This window comes from Neofelis nebulosa, chromosome 2, assembly GCF_028018385.1.
Source record: "Neofelis nebulosa isolate mNeoNeb1 chromosome 2, mNeoNeb1.pri, whole genome shotgun sequence".
NCBI lineage: Eukaryota > Metazoa > Chordata > Mammalia > Carnivora > Felidae > Neofelis > Neofelis nebulosa.
Genome location: NC_080783.1, coordinates 8,881,244 through 8,901,532, shown reverse-complemented (window position 1 = coordinate 8,901,532; position 20,289 = coordinate 8,881,244). Strand labels below are relative to the sequence as shown.

The following is a 20,289-nucleotide window of genomic DNA, read 5'->3' as shown; positions in this document are numbered from 1 at the left end:
GGGCTCGAGCTCACGGACTGTGAGATCATGACCTGAGCTGAAGTCGGCCACTTAACCGACTGAGCCACCCAGGCGCCCCATATGAGACATTGCCTTCTAAGGTGGGTTGGTCAGGGATCATTTCTTCAGAGTTGATAAAGATGAAGAACTGACACTTAATGCTCAGTGTCAGTCCTGAGTCCAGTACGTCTGCCTAGGAGAGGGAAGACAAGGAGTTTCTTTACCGTCACTCGTTTTACGTGACTTCCAGGGACAACTGGCCCCGGTACCTTAATACAAAGTAAAGCTGGGCAGATCTGAACACAATGGGGGGGACATACAGGCGCCCAATAGAAATAAGACCTAAAGGCTGTGACATGAGTATTTCTGCTGAAATAGTTACAAACCAGCCTGTCCTTTGGAGAAATGCGACAGTGGCACCCTGCTGACTCAGTAAAGAGTTGTGTTGATCCAACAATTTCAGCTTTGAAATGTGTGTTTACTTTCATGATGAATTTAAAAGACATTGTTAAAGGTGTATTTTGCATGGAATTATTTATATAAAATATTAAGTTTTGCGAAGCTGTGTTCATGCAGAAAATTGAAACAAAAAGACATGGACCTTAATTTTTAAAACTCAACTTTATTTGTAATATTACTAAGCTGAGTTAGAATTTGATATTCATTTAGTCACAAGTAGAAGAAAAACATTTTTTTTCAGTTTATTTTTGAGAGAGAGAGAGAGGGAGAGAGCATGAACAGGGGAGGGGCAGAGAGAGAGAGAGAGAGGGAGACAGAGAGGGAGATGCAGGGCTTGAGCTCAGGAGCTGTGAGATCATGACCTGAGCTGAAATCAAGAGTTGACGCTCAACCAACTGAGCAACCAAGGCGCCTCTAGAAAAAAAACGTTAAAAAAAATTTTTTTTTTTTGTTTAAGTTTATTTTGAGAGAGAGAGAGAGAGAGAGAGAGAGGAAAGCAGGGAGGGTCAGAGAGAGAGGAAAATAGGAGAGAGAGACAGAGAAGAGAGAGAATCCCAAGCAGGCTCTACACTGTCAACGCAGAGCCTGACATGGGGCTTCAACCCACGAACCATGAGGCCATGACCTAAGCGGAAACCAAGAGTCAGATGCTTAACTGACTGAGGCCCGCCCCCCCCCACCAGGCATCTAAGGAAGAAAACCATTTTTAAGAATACTCCCATTCATGGCATCTTGCTTTAGTCCTGAGCAAACCACGTTTCTTTTAATCAACAAAAGACATTTGAAAACTGCTACTGAGGCCAATATTCAACTGGGGCAAAGAACAAATATGTATTCAAAGAGCAAACTTTTTTCTGCAGAAGTGAAGTTACTAGTGTGTGTGCTGAAGGAAGTCCCAGAGCTCTGATTCGTGATACATTCTTAACTCCTAAGAGTTAATTTAGCTGTGTTCAGTTAAAATACTTCCCACTCTTTTAAGTGAATCCTGGAACTGTTTGAGTGACGTTCCTATATGCCCCGCCTTTGTTTCAGAAAGGATTTAGCTTGAAATATTCTATTGTACTTAGTAGTCTTACTTTAGTTATCTTATTTTAGTCTTGAAAGTCCATGTTGACTGTATGCTACTCTGGAATTACCACAGTACAACTTACCACAAGTAGTAGGATTCTTTCAAGAAGTGTTTGAAATTTACCATGAGGTTCCTCTTTGCAAATTTAACACAGAGCTCTGTTGTTGTTGTTGTTTTTTTTAAATAAGATCTCATACTTTAAAGCAAGTTCTTGTAAAATTACTTTTCTAAAAATCAGCTACTTAAAGCAGAGCCCTCTCCTAGAAGTACGTGTCTCTTGCTTTGTTACTCAAATACAGGATGAATTTTACCATTAGAGAATATTTCATAAGCATTCATAATTTGACATTTCCATGTTTAGTATAAAAGAAATTCTCAAGGATTAACAGCCTGTTTTAGAAGAACACAAAAGTGAAATTATTTCTAAACATCACTTTTACTAAGCCCATTTCATTAAGTACTCATTGTATAATTTACTTAGAATGAAGGATGAGTGGATGGAGAAGCACGTGATCACTCAGACGGATGCATGTGTTTGAGATACTAGTTCAAACTGGAGAGGAGTATACAGTTTTCATAGCCTGGCTCTCTATGCAGTGCATTTCTGATATTTAATAGAAAAGGAACTTGGGTTTTCAGTAATGAGTAGTAAAAATCTTTTCCAAACCAAGTGAAACAGAGATATGGACCAGTTTTCATTTTGTGTGTTTTTTAGGGGTAGGGGACATTCAGGGGTATTCTTTTCACATTTATTTAACTCCGTAATCTTAGAGATTGCCTTTTGCCTATTTGATCAGAATTTTAAAAATCAGTATTTTGTAAAAAGTGACTTGGTGAACATTTATTTCTAGATACTTATTAATTTATTACCGTTATGTTGTACATTTTTGTAATACTTCATCTGTATGTAAGATGAAAGGACAGATAGGGGTGCCTAGGTGGCTCAGTCAGTTAAGCGTTCGACTGGCTCAGGTTGTGATCTCATGGTTCATGAGTTCAAGCCACAAGTGCTGATAGCTCAGAGCCTGGAGCCTGCTTCGGATTCTATGTCTACCTCTCTCACTGCCACTCCCCTGCTCATGCTCGCTTGCTCTCTCTCTCTCTCTCTCTCTCTCTCACTCACTCTCTCTCTCAAATAAACATTAACAAAAATTTTTTAAAGATGAAAGGACAGGTAAATACAAAGAGAATTTGGAGTCAGGACACTTGCCTTGTATCCTGACTGACACACTCATTATAGGATCTCAGGGATAGCCTTTTCTGTGACTCGAAAGATGTATAAAAGTATTTACCATAGGATTCAAGAAGGTGGGAATGGATAAAGTGTTTGTAGTAAGAATACAAAAACACTGATTCGAAGGAATAGATGCACCCCTGTTTATTGCAGTGTTGTTTACAATAGCCAGATTATGGAAGCAGCACAAGTTTCCATTGATAGATGAATGGATAAAGATCTGGTATATATGTACAATGGAATATTATTCAGCCATAAAAAAGAATGAAATCTTGCCACTTGCAACGATATGGATGGAGCTAGAGAGTATAATGCTAAAGCAAAATGCTTAAGCCAGTCAGAGAAAGACAAATACCATATGATTTTACCCATATGTGGAATTTAAGAAACAAAACAATTGAACAAAGGGGAAAGGAGAGAAAAACCAAAAACCAGACCCTTAACTATACAAACTGGTGGTTACCAGAGAGGAGGTTGGTGGGGGGATGGGGGTAATTAGGTGAAGGGGATTAAGAGTACACTTGATGAGCAGTGAGTAATACATGAAATTGTTGAATTGCTATCTTGTACACCTGATATAACACTGCATGTTAACTACACTTGAATTAAGGAAAAAAATGTTTTGGAGAGCCTGGCTGGCTCAGTCGGTTAAGCATCCAACTTCGGCCCGGGTCATAATCTTGCAGTTCGTGAGTTCCAGCCCCATATCAGGCTCTGTGCTGATTAGCTCAGAGCCTGGAGCTGCTTCTGATTCTGTGTCTCCCTCTCTCTCTGCCCCTCCCCTACTGGCCCTCTGTCTCTGTCTCCCAAAAATAAATAAACATGAAAAAAAAAGTGTGGATTAGAGAATATATATACATCACAGTATAATGCACAAGTGATCAGTGCTGTTAAGTTCATTCTAGTTTAATGTTAAAGAAGCAATCCATGCAAAAAAAGTTGTGCGAATCAAAACAAGATAGTTCTACAGTTGTATCACCATCTTGGGAACCCAGCAGTATTCCATGTTGGTTAATTATACCTTAATCCGTCACACTTTAATCAGAATTTTGCCATGTTTATATGGTAAATTAGAGTTGCTCAGTAAGTAGGGGTCCAGCTTTGTGCATAGCAACAGGTAAATTATAGGGACTTTCCTAGGATTTCCTGCTCACTTAACCTCCCAAACTATTTAGGTGGTGGCCCCTAACCCCTTTCAGGCTGGGTTTCAAATTAAAATTTTTTAGTTAACTCCTTGTTATTTATGTATCAGTCATTTCTGTGGCCTTATTTGTTTTTGTTTTGAGAAGTGTTTTTTCGGTTCCCTGTCAATAAATTTATCTGGAGTCTTGTACAAAGCATGTAACGTGATGGGTAATACTCAGTTGGCCACCACAGGGGTTCCTGACTCTTTGGAGGTGATACATATATAAATAACAACAGCACAGCATCATCCGGATTTTAAAAGCTTAGAGTGTCAGAAGGGTGGGGACCTCCACTGTGGGATCTTCCTGGAGCGACTGGCATTTATCTGTGGTAGGGGGAGGGGCCAGGTTTGGGGCAAGTAGAGAAGTAACTGTGCTCCCAAGGAGGGGCTGCCCATGGTGGTATCGCTGTAGTTTTCCAAGGATTATTTCAAGGAAGGACACTGCATGTCAGCTTTTGAAGTCATTGCCCATGTACTTACTCTCTGTGAATGTTCTTCCTCCTCCTAGCTGCCTTCAACAGGAAAGTTTACTTATTGAACTGCAGGGGACAAAATGAACACGTGTAGATGGGAACAGTGCAGTAAGAGAGCTCTGAGGCTCTGTAAAGGAGAATGTGTTGTTTTTAAGTCAGAAACATGGATTAAGGTGGTCGTCTGCAGTTAACACATACGTTTTGGATGTTTTGGCAAATAAGAGGGGAAAAGCAAAGCACAGTAGACAGGCCAATTCTTCAGAATAGGAACTTTTCCTTATTACTCATCTTTTTAAAATTATGAAAATGTTCAAGCATATACAAATAGGCTGTAGTATAATGAATCTCCTGTTTCAACAGTGATTAATACTTCGCTAGCCTTGTTTCCTCTCTCTGCCCCCCCCCACCCCCACCCCACCACCTTACTCTTAGGGAATATTTTAAAGGAAATCTCAAATCACTCAAACTTTGGTATGTGTGTCTAACTGAGGATATTTTTTCCTATCTACTCTTGTCTACTGTACACAAACAAGATGAGCCTGGGACATGTTGGTTAGACTGTCTACTATAGTCCAGTATGATACCTGACAGAATTAACAGTGATTCCTTAATTATGTCCAGTGTATAATTTTTCTGATTGCTAATATATCATTTTTAAAAGTTGGTTTATTTGAATCAGGGTCCAGAGAAGGTCCATATATTTGACGATGTCTTGTGAGTGTCTCACTATTTAATATTCTCTGCTTCTCACCTCACCCTGCCTTATGCCCTTTAATCTGTTGAAGAAAACCAGTTATTTGACTTGTCCCTTGTTCTGGGCTTGACTTACTGCTTCCTAGTGATGTTGTTTAACTTGTTCCTTTAGGCTGGTGGCTCTAGAAACTTGGTTATTCAGATTTTTTGTTTCTAGTAGGGGAAAGGAAATCAGATTTTTATAGATGGAACTTTGTATTTCCTATTGCATTATGTCATGAGACAGATTGATGTCTGGTTGTCCTATTTTTAGCAATAGATGAGTGTTTTCCAGTGTATCCATTATGAAGTTCTCCCTCACCCTTTCACTTGTGATTTTAATGGCCATTGATGTTTGTTGCCTAGATCCATTATTTCATAAGGATTACAAAATGGTAATTTTCAATTTTTCTTCCTACATTTAGTACGTTTATGTGAATCTTCTATAAAGAACTTTTCCTTGCCACCTATTTGGTTACCCTCAAATACAGGCTATATAGAAGAGACAGGATAAATGCGCCGTTCCCTTCATTTACCAGTTTTGAGGGTATTGTGGTGTTGCTCTCACAGGCTCTAAGGTGACTACTAAATTTTCTTTTTTAGTACCATAATTTTCATAGATTTTAATGTTTTACTTCTATTAATTATATATACTTACATTACTACTAAATATATACGCAAAGGTTCAATTTGTGTGCCAATTCATTGTAGTCATTTTCCCTTTTTATGCCCCAATTGTATCATCTTTGGCCTGTGGAAGCCTACTCAGATTGGCTCCTGTGTCTTTTTTTGTATGAACCCATTCATTCATCTTTGCTTTCTGAAGTAACGAACATGTCCCAGGCTCCTCTTGTGTATTTCCTGCTCCTTCATGGAGACCTGATTCCTCTATGAGAAATGATCTTGTATTATTTATTTATTTATTTATTTTTAATTTTAGAGAGCGTAAGTGAGGGAAAAAGGGCAGAGCGGGGAGAGAGAGAGAGAATCTTAAGCAGGCTCTATTCTCACTGCAGAGCCCAATGTGGGGCTCGATCCCACAACCCCAGGATCATGACCTGAGCTGAAATCAAGAGTTTCTGGGTATACAGCAATGAATGAGTGAAACCAGTGAAGTCCTTGTTTTCATAGGACTTATTTTAACAGAAAGGAGCAGATAAACATATGTCAGTTTATGGTGATAAGTACTGGAAGAGCAATGAAGCAAGATAAGGAGATGAAAGTAGGGGAGAGGTGCTATTTGGGAAATAGTGGTCTGGGAAGGCCCTATTCATATGGTGTCATTTGAGTAGAAGTGTGGGTAAAATGAGGGAGAGAGCCACAGGGATTTGAGCTGAAAGCTCTCCTTAGACAGTGTGGGGAATGTACATAGGCCTGGCCCAGGAATTCAAGCCAGGGAGTGTAGCTAACGTCTGGGGTGTAAGAGACAAGAATAGAAAGGCGTGGATCACAATGAGCCTTATATGCCTTGGTCAGGAGTTTGGATTTTATTCTGAGTGAAATGGGAAGTCATCGGGGGAGGTATTGAACAGAGAAGCGACAGTGCTTTATAAACTGTGACGTGCATGAGAGATCATACAAATAATTTAAATACTACTATTACAACTACAACCCTCTGGTTTACCATCTAGGCTATAAAAGAGTATCAGTTTGACTCCTGAATAGTACCCAGTTTTGAACACTGTTGGCCCCTGCAAGGTATATTAATTGCAAAACACACTCCAAAGTCTTGTATCTCTTGGACACTTAATTTTGGTTTTGATATAGTTAATGATGATCTATGTATGTATTTGGTGGCTTTGGTAATTAACCAAAGGTCCAAATGCTTCTTAAAGCTATTCATGGTTTATTTTAATGGAGGTAAGTTATTGCATCTTATTTACAGCTAAGAAGGGCATGTAGCCTTTTCATCCAAAAGCTGAATCAAAACTTGGAAGATGCAGGTTTAAAAAGACGAATAAGGGGGCGCCTGGGTGGCTTGGTCGGTTGAGCGTCCGACTTCAGCTCAGGTCATGATCTCACGGTCCGTGAGTTCGAGCCCCGCGTCGGGCTCTGTGCTGACAGCTCAGAGCCCGGAGCCTGTTTCAGATTCTGTGTCTCCCTCTCTCTCTGCTCCTCCCCTGTTCATGCTCTGTCTCTCTCTGTCTCAAAAATAAATAAACGTTAAAAAAAAAAAATTAAAAAGACGAATAAGATCACCATTTTATATTGCTGTCCAATCTATGTAGATACCTTTTTTTTTTTTTACCCATTTTTCATTCTAGAAATGATCACAAATCAGATTTTATTTATTTTTAAATTTTAAAAAAAATGTTTGTTTATTTTTGGGTGGGTGGGGGGGGGGGAGACACAGAATCCAAAGCAGGCTCCAGGCTCTGAGCTGTCAGCACAGAGCCTGATGCAGGGCTCAAACTCATGAACTGCGAGATCATGACCCGAGCCCAAGTCAGACACTTAACCAACTAAGCCACCCAGACACCCCACAAATCAGATGTTAGGAGAAACAAAAAACCCCGCATAACTATCCTTTATTACTATTTATTCAAATTTTACCATATGCAGATGCTGTGCTAATAAGCATGTTCAAACATATAATTTAATTCTTGTGCTAAGTTGTAAGGTAAGCTATTTTTCTCATTTTAGAGATGTGGAAAAGGGTCTCAAAAGTCTAAGCTAAGGCATGAGGCAGTCAGGATCTGAACCCAGGTTATCTTTAAAGCTGTGTAATTATGCAAGCTGATGCAGCTACTTTAGAAAACAGTGTGGAGGTTCTTCAAAAAAATTAAAAATAGAACCAACTACCCTACGACCCAGCAATAACACTAATAGGAATTTATCCAAGGGATACAGGAGTGCTGGTTCATAGGGGCATGTGTACCCCAATGTTTATAGCAGCACTTTCAACAATAGCCAAAGTATGGAAAGAGCCTAAATATCCATCAGCTGATAAATGGATAAAGCAGATGTGGTTTATATATACAAGGGAATACTACTTGGCAGTGAGAAAGAATGAAATCATGCCATTTGCAGCAACATGGATGGAACTGGAAGGTACTATGCTGAGTGAAATAAGTCAGAGAAGGACGGATATCGTATGTTCTCAATTCGTATGTGGATCTTGAGAAACTTAACAGAAGACCATGGGGGAAGGGAAGGGGGGGAAAAAGTTACAACAGAGAGGGAGGGAGGCAAACCGTAAGAGACTCTTGAATACAGAGAACAAACTGAGGGTGAATGTAGGGGTGGGGGAGAGGGGAAAATGAGTGATGGGCATTGAGGAGGGCACTTGTTGTTGGGATGAGCACTGGGCATTGTAGGTAAGCAGTGAACCACGGGAATCTACCCCAAAACCAAGAGCACACCTTACACACTATATGTTAGCCAATTTGACAATAAATTATGTTAAAAAATTAAAAAAAAATAAAGCTGTGTAATTAACCACTGTGCTTTATATACTTGCCCCACACTACTATATGGATAGTCTGGCATGTTTTAGATATTGAGTATTAATTTGAAGTAAGTAACACTAACTGTAGAAGCAGGAGGTGAGGTCTCAGAGCCAGCTGTCTAAAAATGGGTTTAAGTGTGCAGTACATTCCACACTTCTCATGACTGCTTGATTTACCTTAGCAGCCGTGTGTGCAAGTCTTATTATTGTATGTGGGACTGTTTGTCAATTTTCAGTTTTTGCATTTGACCACCAAGTGTTTATGAGTCAGATCTAACAGTGTGTTAGTATAGAATCCCATTAACTCAGCCGTCTAGGAATGTGTTGTCATTCAGCAGCTTCTCATTATTGTCTCTAAACACATACACCCACATCCATACACACCAGAATGCTGTCTTCTGTAGAGCAGGTGCCCTTGATGCCTTTAGCTTGTGGCATATTGTGAGTGCATAGTTGGTATTTAAATGAATGGATGTCCTAATCAGTGGCTTATGGACCATTTGACTACTTTTCGGTATTTGTCAATACACAGGTGAATAGAGTTAGCTACAGTTAGGAGGGTGTCCGCACAAGCCAAAACAGATTGCCTAAGAAGGGCAGTGCCCAGCAATGCTAACTCTAATTATGTTAGACTTTTATTTTCCCAGTAGGTGTTCTGTATGTTCTCCAGCACTTTCTTGGGGGTGGAACATTGTACTTTTCAGAGCATTCACATAACAGAACAGTGATGTGCAGTTTTTGTTCTTTGTAAGAAATTAAGTGACCGTTTCTAGTATCATCTGGTCTCTGTTTGAAGAAGAGAGTAGACTCCCAGTACGAACGACCTCAGACATGGAGCAAGTAATAAAAAGGAGAATGTACGACAGACTGTTAATACCTGTTGTCTCTATAGGCTTTGCAGGTGATTTTCACTGTCTGCCTTGTGTAGTGCTTCAGTGTTTGCATTTTGCTAATGAATAATGTAACCATTTCTTAAAAACTATAAGTTTGACTCTCGGTGGCTGGCATAGATGCAGAAGTAGATAGAAAGACTTTCATTATTCTGATCCCTAGCCGAACCCCACACCCCCAAGAATATATAGAATCTAGCTGAAGGCTATGCTTATGTGAACAACAGCACAGAAATTGTTTTTGGTTTTGTTTTTTGTTGTTGTTGTTATTTTGTGTGTGTGTGTGTGTGTGTGTGTGAGAGAGAGAGAGAGAGAGAGAGTGATTTGTGTTAGTATACTAACCAATCATTGTGTGAACGAGATTTCCCAAAACATCCCCTAAAAGTGATATATTGGCCCCATTGACAACCACTGCCCTATGTGGAGAACAGTGAAGATCCACATTTGGTGTCTGTAGGATAGAGATTTAGAAAGTAGAATTGACCGAAACTGTGAATTGATCACATATGGAAGAGTTAACAAGTGGAAAGAGTGGTATGATGACTGGGTTTTGTGATTGGGTGAACGATGGATTCATTCACTGTGAAGGGGAACTTAGAAACAGGACTTGGGGTGAGGTTTGAGTTGCCTGGAAGACATTTATAGAGAATAGTAGTTGGAAATGTAGTCCATTTGGTTGGAGCAGGAAATGGGTTTCAGGTTATTGAAACCATGGGTAGGTGAGATCAATCAGAGAATACAGAGTAAGAACACAGCTGAGGGTGGAACCCTGAAGGACATCAACATTGGAGTAGAGATGAGTCACTGAATTAAATGCAGAAAGAAAGGGCATTCAGAGAGAAAGGAAAACAACAACTAAGGGAGAGCAGTGCTTGGAAGCTAAGGGGTATGCAGTGCTACATGTTCACATAGATTCCTTTCGTGCAGCTTTAGTGTGCAATTCCATAAATGTTAATTTTAATATGAAACTAGTATGTTTCATTATTTCCCACCCCACCCTTCCCCCGATCCCTCAAAATTTCAAGCTAAATTTCCCCTCCAAGTCTTCTTTATCTTTGGGATTCAAGCATATACTGCTGTTTGTTTACCATCAGGAGCAGGCTTATCTCCACTTTGAGATTTGTAGGTATGGGTTTCCACAGCCCTCTTTAGAACCCTAACAGTGGTCGGTTTTCTCCCAATCGCAATAATAATTTTGACTCAGTCCAAAGAATCCTGCTGAGGTATATTATGAGCCAAAAACATACATACACATATATATGTATTTTTTTTTTGAGGGACAGAGGAAATTTGTATTTGAAAGCTAAATGATTTTTCAATTGTAATATATATTTTTGTCTATCTCTTTCATGATCTCCAGTTATGTCCAAAACGTAGTTTAGGCAGTTTTGAAACAGTATTAAGAAATACTTTGAACATACACAAAAGCTGAGTAACAATGAAAATCCATATATCCACCATCTAGATTTAAAAATTAAGATTCTTACCATATTTGCAAATGTGGCACTCGGGCTTAGTAGTAGTTGGCATCTTCTGAGAACAGAAAGGACCTCAGTGTGGCTGGACCTCTATGTTAAAGGTCGGGATGCTGGGCCATGAGTTGGAGATGGGCAAAGTCTAGGAGGGCCATGGTAGGAATTTGTATTTTATTATAAGGGCGGTGAAGAGTTATCGAAGGGCCTTCGTCAGTGGGCTCTTGTTATTAGTCCCTAAAACTCCCTCAGATATTTGTAATGAAATACTGCTGATGATAAAGGAGGAAGAAGGAAAACAGGGAAGATAGGTAGATTGTTACGGTGAAAGGTGTCTCTTAACCATGTTAATGCTTGTTTAACCATTGCTGCTTCCAGCCTGGTTATGTCCATACTCTTGGGATTGTCAGTTCCAAAACTCAGACATATGCCTGTGTGTTTCACATCCTTCAAGGATCTTGCTGAGGAGTGTCCACTTCTTGTTTTTAGTACAGGAAATACTAACTGTATTTCCTCAAAGCACAGTCTTACTAGTATATATGTTCTGCAAAATCTTGGCTGCATAGGTATACTAATTAAAAAAGGAATGATTGTGTCATGCTTCCTCTTTCCCTCACAGAAGCACTTTATATGTGTTATCTTCACCAGCTGTACTCTTTCTGCTATGACGAGTATCTGGTTTATGGTAGAACCTTTTAAAACCCCCTTTGCCCTGGAAAGTCACTTCTTCCACCATTGAGCCCAAGCTGAAAATATCTCTGTTGCATAGCACCATAACACTTCCTGCAAAATACCATTAAACTCTTCCCACCCTCCACCCAACATTGACTTGTAGCATCGTTGCTATTATTTGCAGAGTACAAATAGGAAAGATTGCATTTTCAGAGGATTTACTGTGATTCTGAGTCCACTGTGTTTATGGAAAAGCATCTGCATTACTCCCTACCCCCTCAAAAAACAAAAGGTTAAAAAGAAAATAATGGAAAAGAGTGACCACGATTTATGTACCATCTAGCCAGGTAATCAGATAATATAACAGCCACTTGGGATAACTCACCTATAAAATCCAAACTTCTTATCATAGAAAAGATATTTAGAAACGAATGTATTCATCTTTGGTTTTTGGAAACCTGTGTTTGAGGACATACCTCTTTTGTTAATGGAGATGTGGTTTTAATGCGATCAAAGAAGGATTTACAGTCTGGTAGGAAGTGAGCTATATAGGTGATATTTGGGTGTAAAGATTGGTCAGGACAGATCATATCAAAACATGTCAAGAATTAACATACATGCTCATGATTTAATTGTAGGCTTAACATTGACCTTCATGCAAATGAAGGTTTCCCCCTATATGTTTATTTGTAAACAGGTCACTGTATCTCAAACCCTGGAGAAAAAAACACTTAAATACTTTGTTCAAATAAAGTCTTAGGCAAAGCTCAAAAGAAGTGTTACTGATGCTGTGCAGTGGAGATATTTCATGTTCACATGTGGGAAAAAAAGTTATCTTTTGGTATCTTCATGAGGTCGTTTAATGTCTGTGAATATAGCTTCTTTCCATTTAGTAAAAGAAGTTGTAAGTTCTGACTGGTTCCCGAGTTACTTTCCATTGTTTGTCTTGTTAACTTTGTTTTTTCATGGTGACTTCTAGTGGATGTCCTCCTTTTACATGATATAATATTGTGGTTTATGTGGTTGGAATGTTGTTTTCTGCTGCCCATAAGAAATTAAGAACTTCCAGAAGTTCATTACCCCAAGGGTTTTATCCAGTGAGTTCCTTCACAGGAGATAGTCCTCTCCAGGCAGAAAGAGTCCATGATGAAACTGTCACGTAAGGGACTTGAGGATCCGCTGGGAGCTTTGCCCAAGGCTCTGTCCAAGATTCTCCAACTCAGAGACCCTGACTGACTGAAGAGAAGGTGGTGGGTGCCCCCGGGGTGCTTAGGAGGAAACAGCATGAACACAGGCCAGGGCATATCTGGAGAGACTTAGATAGTGAGCCTGTTGCTAGTGCTGTTTGGCTAAGCTCCTTACCTAGCTCTTTGCCTCAGTTTCCTCAACCGTAAGAGATACCTGTTAATTAGAGGTACCGTGTGGTAATTAAGGACACTTTGGATTGAGATCGACCTGAGCTGGTTTTACAGCTTGGTACCTTGAGCCAGTTTCTTGACCTCATTAAAGTTCACCTGTAAATGGGAGTAATAATGTCCCTCGGGGAACTGTTTGAAAAGATCCCATAAGATGATGAATTAAAGTGCTTAGCGTGGGGCCTGGCAGTGCGAGTTGCCCTGCTCACCAGCACCAGCATGTTCCTCCTCAAATGGGTGGTTAGGGGAGCAGGTGATAAAAAAGGTGTTTCGAGAGGTACGAAACATTATGTAATTCTAAGATCTCTCTGCATTATCATTTCCTGTGTATATTTGTAGGTTTCCTCGTTCCTACTCACTTTGCAAGTCTTGTCGTAAAATGACTCTCTCAGACAGTGGGTTTCTTCCCAGATTAGGGTTTGGAAAGTATGTCTTCTGTTGACCCCACTTCTTCTCACTTGTGCCTTGTGCTGTGCCCCCAGGTGAAGCAGGCAGAGCGCAGCGAGGCATCTGTCGCTGCCGCCATGCCGTTCCCATTTGGGAAGTCTCACAAGTCCCCAGCAGACATTGTGAAGAACCTGAAGGAGAGCATGGCTGTTCTGGAAAAGCAAGACATTTCTGACAAAAAAGCAGAAAAGGTATGCATTTGGTTTTATGTTATATTTTCAATCTTTTGATTAGGAGCAAATGTAAGACAGATTATGAAGTGATTTTAAAAGATCAGTAAATCCCAATTTGCGTTTATTTGGGGTTTTAAAATAGAGTCCTCAAATGGCATTTGCTGCTACCTAGACACCACGTACTTTCTTCCATACTGCCATCCAACAGATCGCTTTCTCACTTTTCTCTCAGTTTTTCATTTCAGGTTCTCAAATTTATTTAATTTGGTGGGGAGGGGGGTTCATTGTTGAAGTGGTTTATCTGATCAGTGTTTCCACCTGTGGTCTTCTTGGAGTGGCATCTCTCCCAGTTTCCTTTCTGTGTTCCTTGTATCAATGACAAGTGTCTCCCTCTGTCCAGTCACCACAGTCCAAAACCTGGCTTTCATCCTGATCTGTCTCCTTCCCTTTTTTTTTTTTTTTTTTTTTTTTTTAATGTTTATTTATTTTTGAAAGAGAGAGAGACAGAGCACGAGCCGGGAATGGGCAGAGAGAGAGGGAGACACAGAATCTGAAGCAGGATCCAGGCTCTGAGCCGTCAGCACAGAGTCCGATGTGGTGCTTGAACTCACAGACCATGAGATCATGACCTGAGCCGAAGTCAGATAAACCAACTGAGTCACCCAGGCACCCCTTCTCCTCCTTCTTTAAAATGTCATCTTCGTGAAATACTATGAATCCTACTTCCTAAGGGATTAGGAATTGATCCTGACTGCCATTCCCACTTGATGAAGATCCTCATGACCTCTCTTATGGATCTTAGCAGTAGCCTCCTTAATGCTCTTTCTGAAATATCTCCCCTGCTTTAAACCTTCAGTGCAGACTCCTCACATAGCACACAAGACCCTTCATGACCTGGTCTCTGCTTTTCTAGGCAGTTTTCAACCCTTCTCCCCACTATTCTGTGAGCTCTGGCAATCTCAGCTTGCCTCTGTCCACTAGAGCAACTAAAGCAAATGGTCAGCGATACCATTTTTAATGCCTTCGTCTTGTCCACCCCCTTGGATTTTCACCCCAGCCCCCATTCATCTTTCAGAACCACCCTATACCTCTCTTTTTCCTAGATGGCTTCCCAGAATACTCCCTTTGCTTCCTCATGCTTGCCCCCTAAAACAAATCTCTACCTTCTGGTCACCTCCTTTGGAAATGCCAGCACTGCCTCCATCTTTGAACTTGATTTTATTTGTGTTGTATTTTTTCTCTCTTATTAGAACATGAGCTCTTTGACTCCAGTGTTATTTCTGGCCCACCCGTGCCCTCCACAGTACCTGTCTACCATGGGCTGGATACCTGCTGTGTCTTGAATGAGTATTTGACTGGAATGACCCCTTGCACCCTATTGTTTACTTTAGGAGGTTGTTTCCTCTCTTGGGTTGAATAGTAGACTGCTTAACTACTACCATCTTTTTAAGATGTGGTTTACCTGTGTTCCTATAAAAAAACGAAGTTCACACCCATGGGATTAAGATTTGTTACAGGCTATTGAGTTAATCTACCTTTCTGTCATTGGAAGCAATCTAGGAGTGCCTGGGTGGCTCAGTCAGTTAAGCATCTGACTTGGGCTCAAGTCATGATCTCATGGTTCAGGAGTTTGAGCCCTGCATCTGGCTCTGTGCTGTCAGTGCAGAGCCTGCTTCAGATCCTCTGTCTCCCTCTGTCTCTCTCAACCCTTGCCCCCACCCCCAAATAAATATTTAAAACCAAAGAAGCAATCTAAAATTAGTAAAATTTTTTTATAATTCAACTTTAGATCTTTCATGGAAATTCTAGAGTTTCTTGCATTCCCATTGTAAGATAATAGATAAATGTTTATGATAGGATAAAACTTTTTTAAAAATTTGGGTATAACAGATGATAGCTAGATTTTCATATTTGTGTTTGCATTCACTCTGATGTCATATGTTCCTTGGTTGAAGTTATAAAGTCTGGCCTTATACAGATGTATGGGTGGAAAAAGGAGGTGTGTTTTAATAGCCTTTCAGATAATTCTGAATATTTTTGATAGCCACACCAAAATTCAACAATTGATAGTTCCTTGGGGCACCTGGGTGGCCTAGTTGGTTAAGCTTACGATTCTTGGTTTCATCTCAGATCATGATCTCACGGTTTCATGAGTTGAAGCCCCACCTCAGGCTCTGAACTGGCAGCACAGAGCCTGCTTGGAATTCTCTCTCTCCCTCTGTCTCTTCCCCTCCCCCACACGTGCTGTCTCTGTCTCTCTCGAAATAAATAAACAAAAATCTTTAATAAAAAAGGAAAAAAGCCCAATTGATAGCTCCTTGATTGTAATAGAATCTGAGAGTATATAAATAAACTTTTCATACTCTGCATTTTGAAAAGATTTTTTTGTTTTGAGAGAGGGCGCAAGTGAGCAAGGGGCAGAGAGAGAGAGAGGGAGAATTCCAGGAGAGAAAGAGAGAGGGGGGAGTGGGAGACAGAAGCAGGGCTCACCCTAAGCGGGGTTTGAGCTCACCGGAAGCAGGGCTCACCCACTGTGGGACTCGAACTCAGGAACCGTGGATCATGACCTAAGCCGAAGTCAGATGTTTGACTGAGCCACCCAGGCACCCTGAAAAGATCTTTTATCCATGCATGATGTTGTAACATGCATTGATCATTTAGAAAGTGTTGGATCACTGAGGTATACACATCTTCCAAATATTGACACATTATACAATTTCAAAAATTCACATTTTTAAGTATTACCACTAATCCCATCAGAAAAGTCTGGAAGTACTGGGAAGTGGTCAGACTTATGCATGTTGTGTTCAGATTTCAGAATTCAAATTGGGCAGCAGATACTATAGGGTGTTTTCCTTAAAGTGACAAGCTCTCACTTCATTCATTTTTGAGAAAATGTCTGCCAAATATCTAAGCCTGAATGATTCGTCAGTTTTTCTTTCACGTTAAAATGATGTTCCATTAAAAAAGTGGCTTATTCAGCTTGTAGCTCTGTCATACAATTACTTTTCTGTAAGACAACCCATTTACTTTAATAAGGGGCAGAAGGTGTTTTACGTATACCCCCTGTATCAAATATCAAAATATAATAAAATGAATATTTTTTCTGCTTTCCCATGACATTCTTAAGCCAAATGGCATTTTTTTTTTTTTTTTTTTTTTTTTTTAAACTGAGTACATGGTGATGAAGATGGCAATGATGGCCGGTACAGTTTGTTGTCCCCGCCTTGACTCAGGCTAGAGGGTCAGCACTGTCAGTGCAAATGGCAATTCGGCAGAAAAAGGCAAATGTGTTTGTATTGCTTGAAAACAGTTCTGACCTCCTGGGCCTTTTGAAAGGGTCTCAAGGGTCCACAGGAGTCCATGCTTTGACCTCTGTGGTAGTCGACTGAAGGTGTGTGGGTGTGTGGGGGGTGGCAGCAGGTAGGGGGAGTGTCCTAACTTAGATGGGCTATATGAGGAGGTGGCACTGGAGGTGAGTCCTGTAAGTTATAGAAAGCATGTTTAGTCTCCGTTAGAATCCATATCATCTACTTGACTAAACCAGTGGTTGTCAACCAGGGGCAGTTTGCCTTCTGTGGGACATTTGGCGATGTCTAAAGACATTGTTGGTTTTAATCTGTGTTGGAGCACAGGCTGCTACTGGCATCTAGTTAGGAAAGGCCAGAGATGCTGCTAAACGTGGGACAGCCTCCCACAACAAGGAGTTACCTGGCCCCAAATATCCGTAACACCAAGGTTGAGAGCTATTTCTTTAAACCTTAGCAAGAATAGACCTCCTGCTATTAGGATAAACAAAGCAAAGGAAAATAGTTGAATTTATGAAAAATAAATTTCATTTCAGTGGAAAGGGACAACTCTGAAAGGCAACTTGTAGAAATTACTTTTTCTGAAATAGATTAAGAAGAGGGAGGAGAACCCTGCAATTTCCCAATTCACCTTGTTATCAACATTCAAAAGGTAGTAGCAACTGATGCAAATGGCAAAAAAGGGAACAGAGACCTGAAAATACATGGAAAGGTGAAAATCTAACCACTAAATTAAAAACCGTGAAAAACAACTTTGACCTCATACTTAAGACTGAAAGCTTGAAGGTAGTCCCATAAAACCAGAGTGCTTGCTATGACTTATTTAGCCTTGTTCTGGAAATCCAGCCAGTGCATAAAGAAATGGTTTAGAAAAAGAAAAGAAAAGAAAAGAAAAGGAAGGAAGGAAGGAAGGAAGGAAGGAAGGAAGGAAGGAAGGAAGGAAGACGGAAGGAAGGAAGAAATGGTTTAGAAATAAAAAATACAGCTATTGCAAATAAACAGGGAGAATTACATTATTGACATTCTCATATATTTGTACAAAACACAAGCAAATCAACGTAAAAATGAGTTTATTTACAAGGCAGCTAAATCCATAGCCTCCCTAAATACCAATCAAAACTATCTAGAAATTGTAGTTCTTTTAAGCAAGTATCTCATTTACAATAACAACAACAACAAATAAGATGTTTGAGAATACTTTCATCAGGAAGGATGCAGAACCTGTTTGAAGAAAACTATAAAACCTTGTTCAGAGGCACCAAAGAATACCTGGTCCACTCTATCAGATGGAATATAGTTAAGATGTCGTTTCTTTTCAAATTAATGTTTAAGCTTAAAGTGATTTCATTCAAATCAGAGCAGGATCTTTTTGTAAGTTGACAAGTCATTAATTATTCTGAAGCTTTAGAAGAATAAATAAATGAGCTACAAAGTTGTAGCCGGATTGAAGAAATATAAATTCTACTTTGTTTGGAAGCAAAACACCCACTTCACACATCCATTCACAGTCTTTCCAAGCATGGTTAATGAAATTTGGTCCTTCTGTCCTTGTTCAGGCCAAAAGTCTTGTGTTATCCATGACTCCTTTCACACTTCCCAAATCCAATTCATGAGCAAATCCATTCACTTTGGTTGGGGGGATTTAAAAGCCAGACTCTAACCATGTCTCCCATTTTGCTACACACTCTGGTGTGGTCTCCCCTTGTCTTCTGCCCTGAAATACCATAGTGTCCTTTGAACTGGTCTCTCTTGCCTCCCTACGGCCATATTCGTTCCTTCAAAACATGACTCAAATGGGACACCTGGGTGGCTCAGTTGGTCAAGTGTCCAGCTCTTGATTTTGGCTCAGGTCATGATCCCAGGGTTGTGGGATTGAACCTTGCATCGGGCTCTGCACTGAGCATGGAGCCTGCTTAAGCTTCTTTCTCTCTCTGCTCCCTTTCCCCTGGTTGCGCGCGCTCACTCTCTCTCTCTCTCAAAAATAAAAACAAAATTAAACAAAAAACAAAAAACATGAGTCAAACAATATTTCCCTTAGAGTAAAAGTCAGAGTACTTACAAGGACCTGAACTAAGTTCTACAGACCAAATCTTTGCTTAGGCCTGTTTTTGTAAGGCTCGTGAGCTAAGAATGATTTTTACTGGGACGCCTGGGTGGCTCAGTCGGTTGGGTGTCCAGCTTCAGCTCGGGTCATGATCTCACGGTTCATGAGTTCGAGCCCTGCATTGGGCTCTGTGCCGACAGCTGGGAACCTGGAGCTTGCTTCAGATTCTGTGGTCTCCCTCTCTCTCTCTCTGCCCCTCCTCCATTCATATTCTGTCTCTCTCTCTTTCTCAAAAATAAACAAACATTAAAAAAAAAATGGTCTTTACATTTTTAAAGGGTTGGTTTAAAAAGCAAATAAGAATATGCAGCAGAGACCTTATGTGGCCTGCGAAGCTTAAAATATTTACTATCTGCCCTTCAGCAAAAAAAATAAACAATGACCCTTGCCCTGGACAGTCAGACCCAGGGCTTCAATGGGCCTTTCTCCAAGTGCTCCCCCCACATCGACTTCCTTTCCTGATATACTTCAGTCATGCTTTTGCCTTTAGGCCTTTGCATTTGGCTGTTGCTTTTGCCTAGAATGTTCTTCCCCCAGCTCTCTGCTTGGCTTACTCCCTTATCACCTTCAAATCTTTGCTCAAATGTCACTTTTCACCCAACCCCCTGTTTAAAATGCAGCTCTCCTCCCTGGCTTTCCTGTTCCCCTTGATCTTATTCTATTTTCCTTTGTAGCACTTAACATTTTTAATATACTAATGATGTTTGTTTACTTTTTCTTCCTCCTGTTAGAATGTAAACCTTCCAAAGACAGCTCAATAACTATTTGGATTTATTGAAAATGGAATACAAAGCAGAGTTAACTTGAAATACTGTCACCTTATGACTCTTCTGAACTCTTAATTCCTACTTAATAGGATAAAACAGGTATTACTGAGAGTATGTAACAATTTGTATTCTGAGTTTGTGACCAATAAGAGGGTATAATAGCCAGGTATCTTACAGATTTTATGATGGTGGCCAAGGATCACATTCCCTTTAAAGCTACCACACACAGAAGTAGTGAGATAAATGACCCTTCTTGGGAGATCTACCCTGTTGGGCCTAGTATCTTCCACATAGGTTTATGTTCATTAATTAGTTCAGGATACTCAGAGGACATTTTTAATGATTGGATGAATAATTATACCTAGTACATGATTAGTGGATCACTCTAAGCTTCTAGGCAGGGTTCTAGTGATCTGTTGTAAGATACTGTCCTCAACTCT

The 20,289-nt window shown here is 40.2% G+C and overlaps 1 protein-coding gene across 3 annotated transcripts in view; it reads left to right on the top strand.

Annotated features, from left to right (window-relative positions):
* CAB39 (calcium binding protein 39) overlaps nucleotides 1-20,289 on the top strand; it is an 88,419-nt gene that overhangs the window by 24,257 nt on the left and 43,873 nt on the right. For all 3 annotated transcript variants that reach the window (XM_058701841.1, XM_058701856.1, XM_058701848.1), the window contains exon 2: nucleotides 13,533-13,688. In XM_058701841.1, coding sequence (XP_058557824.1) covers nucleotides 13,575-13,688 — 114 coding nt within the window. In that variant the 5' untranslated portion in view covers nucleotides 13,533-13,574. The remainder of the gene's footprint in view (nucleotides 1-13,532; nucleotides 13,689-20,289) is intronic.